The 12,842-nt window shown below is 46.3% G+C and overlaps 1 protein-coding gene across 1 annotated transcript; it reads left to right on the forward strand.

The window, feature by feature from the left end:
• The first annotated feature begins 206 nt into the window (after positions 1-206).
• ism2b (isthmin 2b) lies at positions 207-11,184 on the forward strand. Its single transcript, XM_084377050.1, has 6 exons — positions 207-865; positions 4,728-4,979; positions 5,903-6,236; positions 8,071-8,208; positions 8,339-8,407; positions 8,524-11,184. Exons 1-6 carry the CDS (start codon positions 761-763, stop codon positions 9,039-9,041), a joined length of 1,416 nt encoding a protein of 471 aa, XP_084233176.1. The 5' UTR covers positions 207-760; the 3' UTR covers positions 9,042-11,184.
• The last annotated feature ends 1,658 nt before the right edge of the window (positions 11,185-12,842 follow it).

The following is a 12,842-nucleotide window of genomic DNA, read 5'->3' on the forward strand; positions in this document are numbered from 1 at the left end:
CTTGTACCTTATCAGGAACCTCAGTGGCCCACTGCACCTCCCTCCCTCCCTCCCTCCTCACAGCTGTGAGCAATAAGCTTCCCACCCCCAACTCCTACAGCATCAACCCTCTGAATGCGTGCGTAAAAGGCAAGTTTACCGAAACCGGTTGGCTGGGCTGTGCGCACACAAACACACATCCACTCCTCGAACCGGCGGATGAACTTCAGCTGGATAATGGATTAACGCATCAGACAGATAGCAACAAAAAAAAAAAAAGGAGAAAAAAAAAAACGCGCATCGTGCTATGAACTCCAGATGTCAATGTATTGGAAGAAAACACCCACCCACCCACGACGGAGTGACTCACGGTTTTAAAGTAGTCGAATAAGCGGAGCGCCGGTGCGGACGGGGAGATTCTGCGTGGGGTATTATTGGACTCGTTTCTGGTACTTAAAGCTCGTCCAACTTGTGGTTTTTATGGGGAAGAGAGGCGCTGAGCTCGACCCGCCACACGGACTGACAGTTGCTGCACGAGGCGCCGGTGCCAGATATGGATAGCGCGCGGGATACCTCTGGACGCTGGTGCGCATCTTCATAAAGTGCGACACTTCGAGACCGACGAGGCCTAAAAAAACTACATTTGTCCTGAGTCCAACTGCTGTCACACGGAGCGTCGCTTCTTCTTAAAAGAGAAGAAAGCTGGTTTGGGGGAGAAGAGTCGCAGAAAAGTCTCCAGAGTAACTTTTTTTTCTAACGAACCTTCGCGGGAAGCGAGAAGATGCGTCAAGAGGCGGCGTGGAGGTTTCAGATGCTGCTTGTGATTTGGTCCTTGCTCAGTTTGGGGACAGGCTTTCCGACCAGGCACAAGAGTGTCGGACACAAGGTAAGCTCACCCTCACATGTTTGACTCTGAAGCAACAGGTTTTTAAAAGAAAAGCTCTTAAAATCACACCTGCAGCTGATAAAACGGACTTCTAGTGAAGTGATAAGACAGTGCTGCGGTGCAAAATGTCCACTAATGCTGTTAAAGTGTAATATTCTGTTATTATAACGCACAGATATCACATGCAACTTCAAACTTTTGTAGAAAAAATGCAATGTGAATGAAAATAAACTAAATTCGGAGCTCATTAGTGGCCCAGTCCAACAGACACTAACATTAGGGAGCTTTTGTGTGAATGTTGTAAAGAAAAATCACAATTATAGTCATTTCTGATATTTCCAACACATATTCTACGTTCATTTTTACAGGTTTGATCAATAAAATTGGGGAAAAAAAGTTGAACAAGATGAAAAACTTGGAATCTGTGGAATTCATCTGGGCAGTTCACCCAAACACAGACAGGAGAAGCGCTCACTCCTGAACTGAAACACATGAGGTCTATGAAAAGTGTGTGAACAGATGAGAGTAAAGAAAAGTCAGTGAGCTGACATGACAGCGTCTCCTCATCGACACATGCCTCTCTCTGTTGTTGCACTCCTCTCTCCATGTATAGTAAGGTCTGCCATCACCGGGCACTCGCCCTGCTATAATAAATCCAAACCCCTCACACACACCATGCAGTGTGCAGTGTGTGTGTGTGTGTGTGTGTACGGGAGTGTTTGTGTTACGCACGGACGTATTTGGATATCAAAGTGTGTTTGTGTGTGTTTGTGTCAGGGTTCAGTTTTTGAACTCTCCTTCATGTGTGGCCTCCCGTGGATGCCCTATTGGGACTCTCTCTCTCTCTCTCTCTCTCTCTCTCTCTCTCTCTCTCTCTCTCTCATCATCTGTCTGATGTCAAAGCAAAAAAAAAAAAAAGAGGGAGAGGGGGGAGAGGAGAGGAGAAGGGAATGATTAGTGAGAAGAAGAAAAAAAAGGATCTCACTGTGGCCCGTGTGATCTTTCATTCACCAAAAAGGGCTGCAGCCGGTTGACAGTGTTACCTCCGCCTGTGACCTGCTGGGTGTGTGCGTCCGTAAGTGGTGGATGGATGGAGAGGAGAGATTAGCGGAGGAAGGCAGAAACGAGGAGGAGGAGGAGGAGGAGGAGGAGGGAGAGGCTCAGTTAAAGCGAGTGCCCGGTAACGAGATGCTTATGTAACCAGAATAAGGCGAGCCCTTCGGCATCTCTCACACTGGAGCTGGGGGTCAAGTGTCATTCATCTGATTGTTTACATTGGCTCGTTTTTGTGTTAATGTGGAATTTCCTGTTTTTGGTTTTTACCCCCATCTCTCAGCGACGAAGCAGAAAGGGGGGAGGAGGAGGAGGAGGAGGAGGGCGGTTTGTGTTCAAGTGGCCTCTTTTTCCAAATATCGGGACCTGTTTGCCCCGGCTGTTTTGTATCCCCCCCCCCCTCTCCCCAACCTCGGCGACCTCACCCCGATTCCACCAGGCATGCATTTGTTGTCCCGTTTTCCATTTGCAAAAAGATGGCGATCAAAGAGCGTCCATAGTTTATTGTTCTTCTGTAATGGTTTGGAAACAGCCAAGTGCAGAGGGCCTTTGATATCTGCGGGCACATAAATCAGGGCTGCCACACTGCCTGCCTTCCCAGCCTGCCCCCCCCCCAACATCCCCATCCCCTGCTGCCCCCATCCAGTCTCCCGACCCCCCCCTCCTCTCTCCCTAACCTGAATGTGTGTCACCACCAGCAGTTGCAATGACAGTACGCCCAAACGGATCCGGTCTTTTCAGTCGAGTGAAAGCCGGACATAATGTTAGTCTGAGAGGAGAGGAGCGGTCTCCGGGCCCAGGCCGAGGTCCCGGCCCCCCCACCGCCCCTCCACACTGCACCCAGATAGTCTCCCTTTTCAACACGCCGCATGCCATCAGCCATCGGGGCCTTTGATCGGAAGAGCCCCACTGCAGAGAGGAGGAGAGCAGGATCAGAGAGAACGAGGGGGAGGAAGAGAGGAGGAGGAGGAGGAGGAGGAGAGTGATATACAGGGTGAAAGAATACAGGATCCAGATGTGTAACAAGACGAGATGAGGAGGGTGTGAAAGTATGTGGCCTCTCTCTCTCGTGACTCCGGACCTTTCTGTGTCTGCGTGAGTGTCGGGGCATGTGTGTGTGTGGATGAGTGAATGTTGTCAGATCTGACAGTCAGTCAGGACGCCAGACGTTAGGTGTAGTCTGAAGTGTCTGAGCAACCGTCCAGAAATCCCCCAAAATCCCCGATTTCAAGGCTTTATCTCTGGATTCTTTTTCTATTTTTACCTTCAAACTATAATGATTATCAGAATAGCTGCCAATTATTTCTCTGATGATCAATTAAACCAGCTCCGCTTATATTTTATGTAGCGCTGAAAACAACAATAGCTCATAAAAGTCTTTGTAAAACCTGTGTACGGACCAAAAACATGCTCAAATAGACATTGACCGTTAAACCGTAGCACCACTTGCAATATTTTATGCGTTGACATGTGTTCAAAAGCTCTGTAGAAAGACTTTATTCCTGATTGTTTTCAGTAGCATCATCAGAATAAGTCTGTTTTTGTGTTTTCTTGTGAGAAACAGTGAGGAAGGCTAAATATCCCTACAAACGTTACCTACTTGTCAGCACCAGTTTACAGATATCTGGGGAGGCCCCGACTTCTCTTCCATCCATCATTCATCATCATGCTCGACAGGCTTCTCCTCCAAACAGGCCTAATGTGTTCACATGCTCGAATCTGACCGACCACATAACTTCTTTATGGGACAATCACAAGGCAGTCAGTGAAAAGTACGCCCTGTTCTGGAGGCCATAACTATAAATCATCAACCGTTGGGTCATTAATTCAGACATTTCTTCTCCTCTTTAGCCCCTCGAACTGCAACCGGATTGCTCCGAGCAGACCGCAAACTCGCTCGGGTCAAATCTCAAGGTCCCGTCCAATCGTGTGTTTGGGGCCAATTTAGTACATTCAGGATGATATAGACACGATTGAATTGCAGACGAGGGTTCATTAGAGGGGTTTGGATTCTGGTTTTGACCAGTGCGTGACATGAAATAGATACGTGTCCTATTAGACATGAAACAGACGCAACACACTGGAGGATCAGACCGACCAAAGAATCCATTTACAGTGACCGTAGTCCAGATACAGAACATATATCTCCGGTTCCCCCGACCATTACAGTGTCACCGTTAATCACCATTAATCTGAGGGATCAACATTTCCTCCCGTTCTTCCCGCTAACTGTAAAACCTGAGAGGTCAAATTAAGTGGTGGCCGTGGTGGCGGCAGCACAGCAGGTTCAGACACGCTCGCAACCAGCCCAGGGGTCCCACGCCTCCCAGGCCCTCTCATTAAAGCTAAAAGAGGATCTCTCTGGCACAGGCCCCTCTTTGTCCACGGCCTGGATGCCACGACTGTTGTGGGAAAAAAAAAGAAAGAATGAAATGAACGAAGGCTGGTTGGTCACTTGGCTGCTTGGTTGGATGCCTCAGGGGGCTTTTTTGTAATTGCTAACCAAGCTACGAAGTGGCTTCAAGGTTTCTTCCTGGAAACAGAGAACTAATTGTCTTTATCCTCGACGATGAGCCATTATAAATGATAGGCCCGTATTTGTCATTAGCCTTAAAGTGGCCGTCGGCTTTTTTTTAAACGTCCACTTGTCTCGGCTGCCCTTTGTTCTTAACATTATTAAAAGTGATGTGTGCCCGCAGTCAGCGCTGATGCAAGCTCGAAGGCATTTCCTTCCTTTAGTCATTTAATCTTTTGGCCCGTTTCACTAGATCACTGTTCCTTTACCCTGCATCTTAACTTGTGATCACAGGCTCATGGCCACCCGAGTCACAGCGGCGGGGTCCAGTATGTCCCCGAGGCTTTGGAGCAGCAGAACCAGGTCCAGAGTCTCCTGCCCGAGCCCCACAGCCACCAGAGGAGATGGTCGCACCCTCAGCACCGCTCGGTTGGTGTTCTTCCGCAGCCGGAGCCCGAGGAGGAGACGAAACCCTTCATCCTGGATCTAAAGAACTTCCCGGACCTGGCCAACGCCGACATCAACTCACAGAACCCCAACATACAGGTGAGTCTGAGGAGGGGAGGTGCTTTTATTTTTTAAACCGCGTGAGGAATATCGGTCTCAGTCTAATCTGAGAGACCGGCTTGTGTCTTTCTTGGCTGCTCTTTAACTGAAGTGTAATAAAACGAAAATGGGCTCTGTGATCATAAGTGTGAGCCGTTAAGTCCTCATCATCGTCTCCCTCTAAATTGACCCGAAAAGTTTGTTCTGTTTGACTTATCTCGTGGCAGCCGTCCTCTCCAGCTCTGTTCAGTTCAGCCAGGATGTGGTTAGACCGGTCTGTGTCTGCATCAAGCACCGAGACTGATACAGTTTCTGATGAGTTTTCCCACCGTACTCCGGCTTTACACCGAGGAAAGACAAAAGAGCGTATTTCCAATCATCATAAGTCTTTTCCTGACTGTGAAATTAATCTCACATCAGTTAAAAGTTAAAAAGACGTTTTTTCCCCCCGTAGTCTCCCTGTTGCCTGGTGTTCACATCAGCTGAAGTGGGCCCTTGGAAGTACTGTAGCATCTAGGATGAGTCATATTGAGGTAATGAGAAGTAGTTACCCATAATAAATGCTCACATTCTCCCCCTCAGAGGATCATTTGATTGGCTGAATGATCATGCTCACGTCTGGCTGGCTGATTTATATCCGGGGAGCCGGTTCGTTAGTTGAAAAACTTCTCTGCACATTTGAGATAGTTGATTTCTTGCGGGGAGCGTGTAACTCGATCGCTAAAGCTGCACAAAACTATTGGAGGTACTTTAGTTTTTTTTGATGACGCTCCAGAACAAACAGAGTTAACACAGCAACATCAGACACTTCAGGCGCTTGTTGGCGACTTCAGACTTGTTGCTGTCCAAGATCGTATCAGTGACGTAGATGAATGTGTTCGTAGGTCGCTCGACGTTGACAGACTCTCTCTTTTTCGACGCAGGTAACCATTGAGGTGGTGGACGACCCCCAGATGGAGGTAGAGATGGACCTTGCCAAGGAAAAAGACTGGCTACCGTCCTCGTCCTCCTCCCCCTCTTCCACAGTCGACTGGCTCGGAGGCAAGAAGCTCTTCTGGCCCCTTTTCTGGAGTTACACCGACGCCGATTCCAGCGAGGACAGCAACAGTCGCTCGGGCGCGGAGGAAACTGGCGAGGAAGAGGAGGAGGAAGATTACTCCCTGGATTACGGCAGCGAGGAGCCCTTACCCAGCGGGGTGGGTGGAGACTGGGATACGCATTGGAACGAAGGCTGGGATCCGATGCAGAGCTACTATGGTAAGGTTTGCCAAGTGGTACGCTCGCTGTCTGCTGTCACAGCCAGACAGCTCATGTAGATCTGACTTCATAAAGAAAATACCAAAATGTATCCTGAGGGGGTCAAAAATGGAGAGTATCATAAACACCCGCTGAATTTATCTTTTCTAAACTTATCAAAAAGAGATCGAGAGAACAGGAATATCTGTCAGAGAGACGGAGACAGAGAGTGAGGGAGGACAATGGAGGGAGAACAACAGAGCGGCTTAAAAAGGCTGCATGATAACTGTCTTCACAGTCAGAGAGACCCAAACGATGCCAGCATGCGAGGCAGCATGAGCACTCGACCATCAGAACATTGTGGGTTACGAGCACTTTGAAGTCGACACTGGTCGTGCTGGTCGCAGAGGCCTGCCTTTTGAAGATGGGTCCGATGCGCTCGCTAATGGCAGCGTGAGGCCGGCACTGTTCCCTGGGACAAAACAGCCCTCTGCTTGTGGACAATTAGAGGGCAGATTGGGAACACAGAATGACAGGGGCCATTCGGCCCGCCCTTTCATCTTTCCCCGGGACCCCGTGGGCCCCCCCCAGACCCTGGCGGCCCTCACTGCCCTCTGCGGCTCGGCCTTTTGAGCCAGTTCAAGAATTTCGGGGGGCTTTCGGGGCGCTGCATAACTTTTACAGCTCTCGTCTCCCTTTTTAGTTCTGCCTTCCTCTGGTGGGAAAAAACTGTTGTGTCTCAGCTCGCACAGACCACTTATTCAGTGGTAAAAATAGTAAATGAGAGAGAAAGAGAAAGGTGTGTACGGTGAATGAAGGGAGAGGAACGGAGAGAAAGAAAGAAAGAAAGAAAAGTCTGATGGGCTGGGCAGTGGGTAGGCCACTGTGTGTGGGTCCTACTGTAGAGCAGACTGCAGCTATGGTGTTACCACAGCCTCAGCCTAAAGCTTTCTTTCTTCAGAGACGTTTCCCACAGATACAAATCAATCCATGATTGATCTGAGGCATTGGAAACCTCTGCTGTTGTACTCCAATCCCAAAAACTTTGCAACAGGTGTCTGAAAACCTGGCCCGTTTTATACCCTCGAACCTTTCCCCCAATCTGCCATGTGAATATATAGACTTTATCTGTTTAACCGTTGTGCATGTAGACAAGCCAGCAAAGGGCAACAATGCCTATTAAGTGGTCACATCTAAAGACTCGGTGAACATAAATCAAGGATGTCTGCCCAAGCTTCTTCTGTAATTAAGACTCTCCTGAGACCTCATTCCCGTATGGCCACATGGCGAGTTGGCAGCGCCCACAAAGTAAAATTGGGTGCTCGCTACACCCAAGCTGGTATTTCTGCACCCACCTCGCCTTTAATCAAGAATGACTTGTTTTCAGTGTTATTAACACCACAAGGGAACATGGTGCGGAGGCGGACAGCCACAGCACAGCCTCTCTCTCTCTAATTTTACTGAAGCCTTCTTAAAAAGAATATGGGGTTTTGCTTGGGAAAGGTTTGTCATTTACACGGACTGACACAGTCCAGAAACTCTCAGAACCTATTCTGGATTGGACTCTGAAAGTACACACCGAGTTCACTGCAGCACTAAACTGTAGAGTGCTATGTTGAGTTTGCAGGTTTTTTTCTCGATCAAGCCTTTGAAGCTGCTTCTAATTTAGCTCGTTAAATACGTTGCATTTAGTAAATTGTAATGTGTTCCTGAAAGCCTGACGTGGAGCTCCTGTGACTGTTTGGTGCTTACATCCAGAATCTGATGGATTTTTCACAGCAGTGCGAAGAGTTTTCAACACTTTGGCTGAGTTTGTGGCACTCATTATGTTTGATTTTTGTTTTCCTCTCCACAGAGAAGGACACAGATGAGTGGACACCCTGGTCTCCCTGTTCGGTGACATGTGGACACGGTGAGAGGAAGAGGACCAAGTCCTGTGGCTACTCCTGCACTCTGACAGAAGCCTCAAAGTGCGACTTGGAGCCGTGTCCTGGTGAGATTTTATTTCCATTTAAAGAAGTGAAAAATAACAAAGCAGAGCCAGAGAGTGTTGAGGTGCTTTTGTTCCACTTTCCCAGCTGTTTTTTTAATCCACAGCTCATGTACCGCTCTTCTCTTTGCAGGTGATGTCAACACAGTCGTAGAGCCCTTCCCCTTCGAGATGGAGAACGGCACGGAGCCATTTGGGACAGGTGAGCTTGGCTCATGGATAGTTCTTCAGTAAAGCTTTCATTAGTTTAAACGACTGTAGCATACATTCTTCTGCAACACACAATTTCATGTGTTTTTTCTGTCCTCCTTCCAACAGATGTGGACAGCTGTGAGAAGTGGCTCAACTGTAAGAGTGAGTTCCTCCAGAGGTACCTCCATCAGGTCTTATCCGAGCTGCCCAGCTGCCCCTGCTCCTACCCCTCTGAGGTGGCGTACACCGTGGTCAGCGTCTACGACGAGACTCACGGCCGGGAGTACCGTTGGCGTGACGCCAGCGGCCCGAAGGAGCGCCTGGACATCTACAAGCCGTCGGCGCGTAGCTGCATCCGCTCAGCGCTCTCCAGCGACTCGTCTACTCTCGCAGCGCAGCACTGTTGTTACGGCGAACGCGGGCGACTGATCACACGCGGGAAAGGCGCAGGCACGCCGAACCTGATCAGCACCGAGTTCTCGCCCGAGCTGCACTTCAAAGTGGATGTGCTCCCTTGGATCCTGTGCAAGGGAGACTGGAGTCGCTTCCATGCGGTGCGGCCACCCAATAATGGACTGAGCTGCCCAGAAAACCCCCACGAGGACGTGTTCATGAACGAACTGGAAGAGGCCAGGGAGTACTGAGGGAGCACAGCCAAAACTACCACTTCACTCAGAGAGTCAGAGGGCCCAATCCTAATTTGAAGAGACCGCCTACCTTAAAAGTCGTGACATATTACATCTGAACCACGCATCGTGCATTAACATGCATCGGCTGAGAGGAAATGCACATTTGTGATTGGGAGATTTGTGGGGTTTTAGATACGATGCTGAAGTGTGGCTGTCTCAAGTTAGGATTCGGCACGGTGTCCTGATATCAGGCTCAGCTGAACTGAACTGAATTGCAAGAATGGAAAAAAAAAAAAAAATCGCAGTGTTCTCCCATCGCTTGCCAATCTGTTCCACATCTGGCATGACATCAAGCTCTCTCTCTCTTCATATTCAGTTCGCTCTCCTGGGTGCGTGTAAGCATGATGTCTACCTACTGGCTTTTTTTTTTTGTTTTGATGGTGTCCTGGAGCGCTCGTGATTGACAACAGCAACATATGGTAAACATCGTGATCACGCTTCTCGTAGGTTTTTACTTTAGGAAATGTATGAATGTGGGCTGGTCATACTGATTAAAACAAACACATGCATGGGAAGAGTCCAACAGATGAATATCCCAACTATGCTGCTACAATATATAAAATCCTTCAGGTTTTTTACAAAAGGTGTTAAGGTGAACAAGACGACAGGACATCTGTAGACCCAAAAGATGCCACAGGCATTCACAGTAATGCACATTTCAGCCGATCTTTTGGAAAACTAAAATGATTAACGCTAGAAGAAATTGGGTTTTTTTAACCAGAGAAGTAAGCTAAACGGATCTAAAATATTCTGCTGTCATTATCTAGCTTGCTAGTGAGAATTATGGAGAATAGCCCTTTAGCAGTAAACAAAATGCTATGTCACACACACATTGATTTTCATGTGTTTCCTCACGTGTTCACAGCCAGGAAGACATATGATCTGGGTGCCAAAGAGTTAAATATCAGACTGGTGCCTGTGTAAAATCCAGCCTCCTAAGTCTCTATGGTGCAAATGTAGGATAAAATTTAAGCTCTACAGTGAGTAGATTGTGCTCATAGATGTGTCTCTACAACGTTCTCAGGGGGACTAACCGACCAGGATAAACAAATTTGTTCATTTACCTCGACAGTGGAGCTCTATTGGAACTGGGGTACAGATTAGTAGGAGGGTATCGGATGTGTAATCCAGATTGGAAAATCGATTAACAGAAGAAGAAGAAGGAAAAAAGCTTTCAGAAAAGCAATTGGAGCCCTTATAACTGAGTAGTTGTTGATGCATTGTGTGTGGTAGAAACATGTCATTGCTGTTTAAGCTGTTGGCTTAGGGGTCTTTGGGTTTATGTACAGAACTTGATTGGATAGAAAGGACATTCCTCCTCAAGTAAACATTCCCGAGAAGGTCCCGTGGGTCGGAGCCTTTAACCTGGTGTAATACAGGTAAAGGCAACATGTAGGAATCACCGTTAGGTATGAAAAGGCTGATGCATCTCACACAAGACAGTGGCATTATTATTTTATATTATTTACTCAGAAATACCTTTAAAAAACACTCCAGGAACTTGTCCCTTCTATCCAGTCTGATTCTGTGGATGTTCGCTCCAAACCTTTTTTTTTTCAGGAATTCTGCTTCCAGACGTGTTCATGCAAACAGGCATTTACATGTTGGAATCACCGATTTTTAAAGGAAGGCACTTTATTTAAGGTATATATATATATATATAGATATACATATATATATATACAAAAGATATATCAAAATGTACTCATGTTTGCCATTTGTTGACGATAGTGTTTATTGTGAAGGGAAACTCGCCGGAAATGCTGCATTGTTCTATGAAAGTGCGTATATCAAGTGTTGTGTGGAGGAAGGCATGATCTCGTTGTGATTTTCTGAATCTAGTATTACATATATGGTGTTGTACAGTATTTATTTGTCTGTTTCTTTTTTTTTTTTTTTTTTTTTTAAGTTTTGCTGAAGCTTTGAAATGTCTCTATACTCAACATGGTGCACTAATCGGACTGAGAAAAATGAAGGCACCCATTATCAAAAAAAAAAAAGGGAAACCACTTGCCCTCATAAACCTCATATCACTTCATACAGCAACATCGAGTGTCTGTGTTTCATTCTGCTTTGTACTGCAGTGTTGTTGCGAATTATGCTGAAGAAATATATATAAAGACCTTGCATTCATCATCTGACTTTTTTTTTTTAATGTGTCGTTTCTTTTTCCACACTTTACACACTGTGTAGTGGAGCCAAGCATAACAGAGAGCTGCAGAGCAAAAAAATTCCTGTAACACAACTGGCTGGTTATGCTCTCTATTGACCCACATACCAAACTTTTCCCCTACCTTTCCCCCCTCTCCAACAAGACAGGTACAGTGCAGCAGGCATTCCTTTAAAGTGCAAACATGTCACTTCATTGGTTGCAGCGACAGGATAAATCTTAAGGCAACCAATCACTGGGACTGTAGCAGGACCAGCCAGAGATAAAGTGAGACAGACTCTCAGGTCTGTCGGTAAAATACCTCGAATGTCTGACACTTCCTTTGAATCATGGCGTTAAATGTACTACAAGGAGTTTTTAACTGGTTATGACACAGTCTGTTAAATACTGACGTCTCTATATGACCTCCGTACTTGAAGTGTGAATGAATATGTCTATAACATGTCATAAAATTCAAACAATGCTTCATGTTGGAGTGCTGAGGATGAACTGAGGAGTCACAGCTTGAGGGAAGAAGCTGCTCTGTAGACAGGTGGCACAGCGGTGGCGATTAATGGCCAGACGGCAGCAGAACAACTGGATTATGATGACATTTAATTTTTTTCTGTTATCATTACAAAGACAAAACAATACTCTGGACTGTTGATAACTTACATATAGACTAATACTAAGGTACGCTTACATGTAAGTTGCTAAAACAAAGTTTACTTTGTTTCACCATTGTCATAGTACAGTGATTAATCTGACAGAGCCACATTACAGACACATGCTACGCATCCTGCGTACAGCTGTGTTTAAAAAAAGGAAAATACGAGGCCTTCACTCACTTCCAAAACAAATGGAAGCCAGATCGAGATATTTACGACACTTTTGTCCACAGGTGCAGCCAGAATCAACAGAAAATGAACATTTCTCATAGCTAATTTAAAGTTAAGGGAACAGTTCGACTTTTTGGGAAATACACTTATTTGCTTTCTTACCAGGAGTGAGATGTTAGGATTGATACCACTCTCACGGCTACTCAGTGAAGATTTAGCTTCAGGCAGCAGCCAGTTAGCTTAGCTTAGCACAGGAACTGGAAACACAAAAAAATCTGTCTACCAGCACCTCTAGAGCTCACTGTCTTACATGTTTTATTGTGTTTGTTTTTAGAAATCTAAGTGTAAAAACTATGGAATTGCAGTTTTATGGGAGTTTCCCCGTTTCCACTCTAAGCTAAACTAAGCTAAGCTACGATAAACTGGCTGTTGGCTATAGCTTCAAATTTACAGACACGAGAGTGGTATCCATCTTCAAACATGAGCATATCATCCAAATGTTGAATTCTTTTAACGTTTTATTCTCATGTAAGTGATTTAATGTTCAAATTCTCTAAAGTAGCGTCTGTATTTGCTGAGAGTCGCCTCCACGCAGCTGAGCTGGTGGAAGCTGCGCTGCTAAATTGCTTAATAATCCATGAATACCATTTGTGGTTTTGTCTCTGTGTGTCAGTGTCCTCCTTGATGAGAAGTAACGTGCAACATGTGACTCTAATCACTCATCTGGACTTCACCTTTTCCACATTCAACAGATCCTTGAACGCGGCG

This window comes from Pagrus pagrus (genome assembly GCF_965226575.1).
Source record: "Pagrus pagrus genome assembly, chromosome: 16".
Lineage (NCBI taxonomy): Eukaryota > Metazoa > Chordata > Actinopteri > Spariformes > Sparidae > Pagrus > Pagrus pagrus.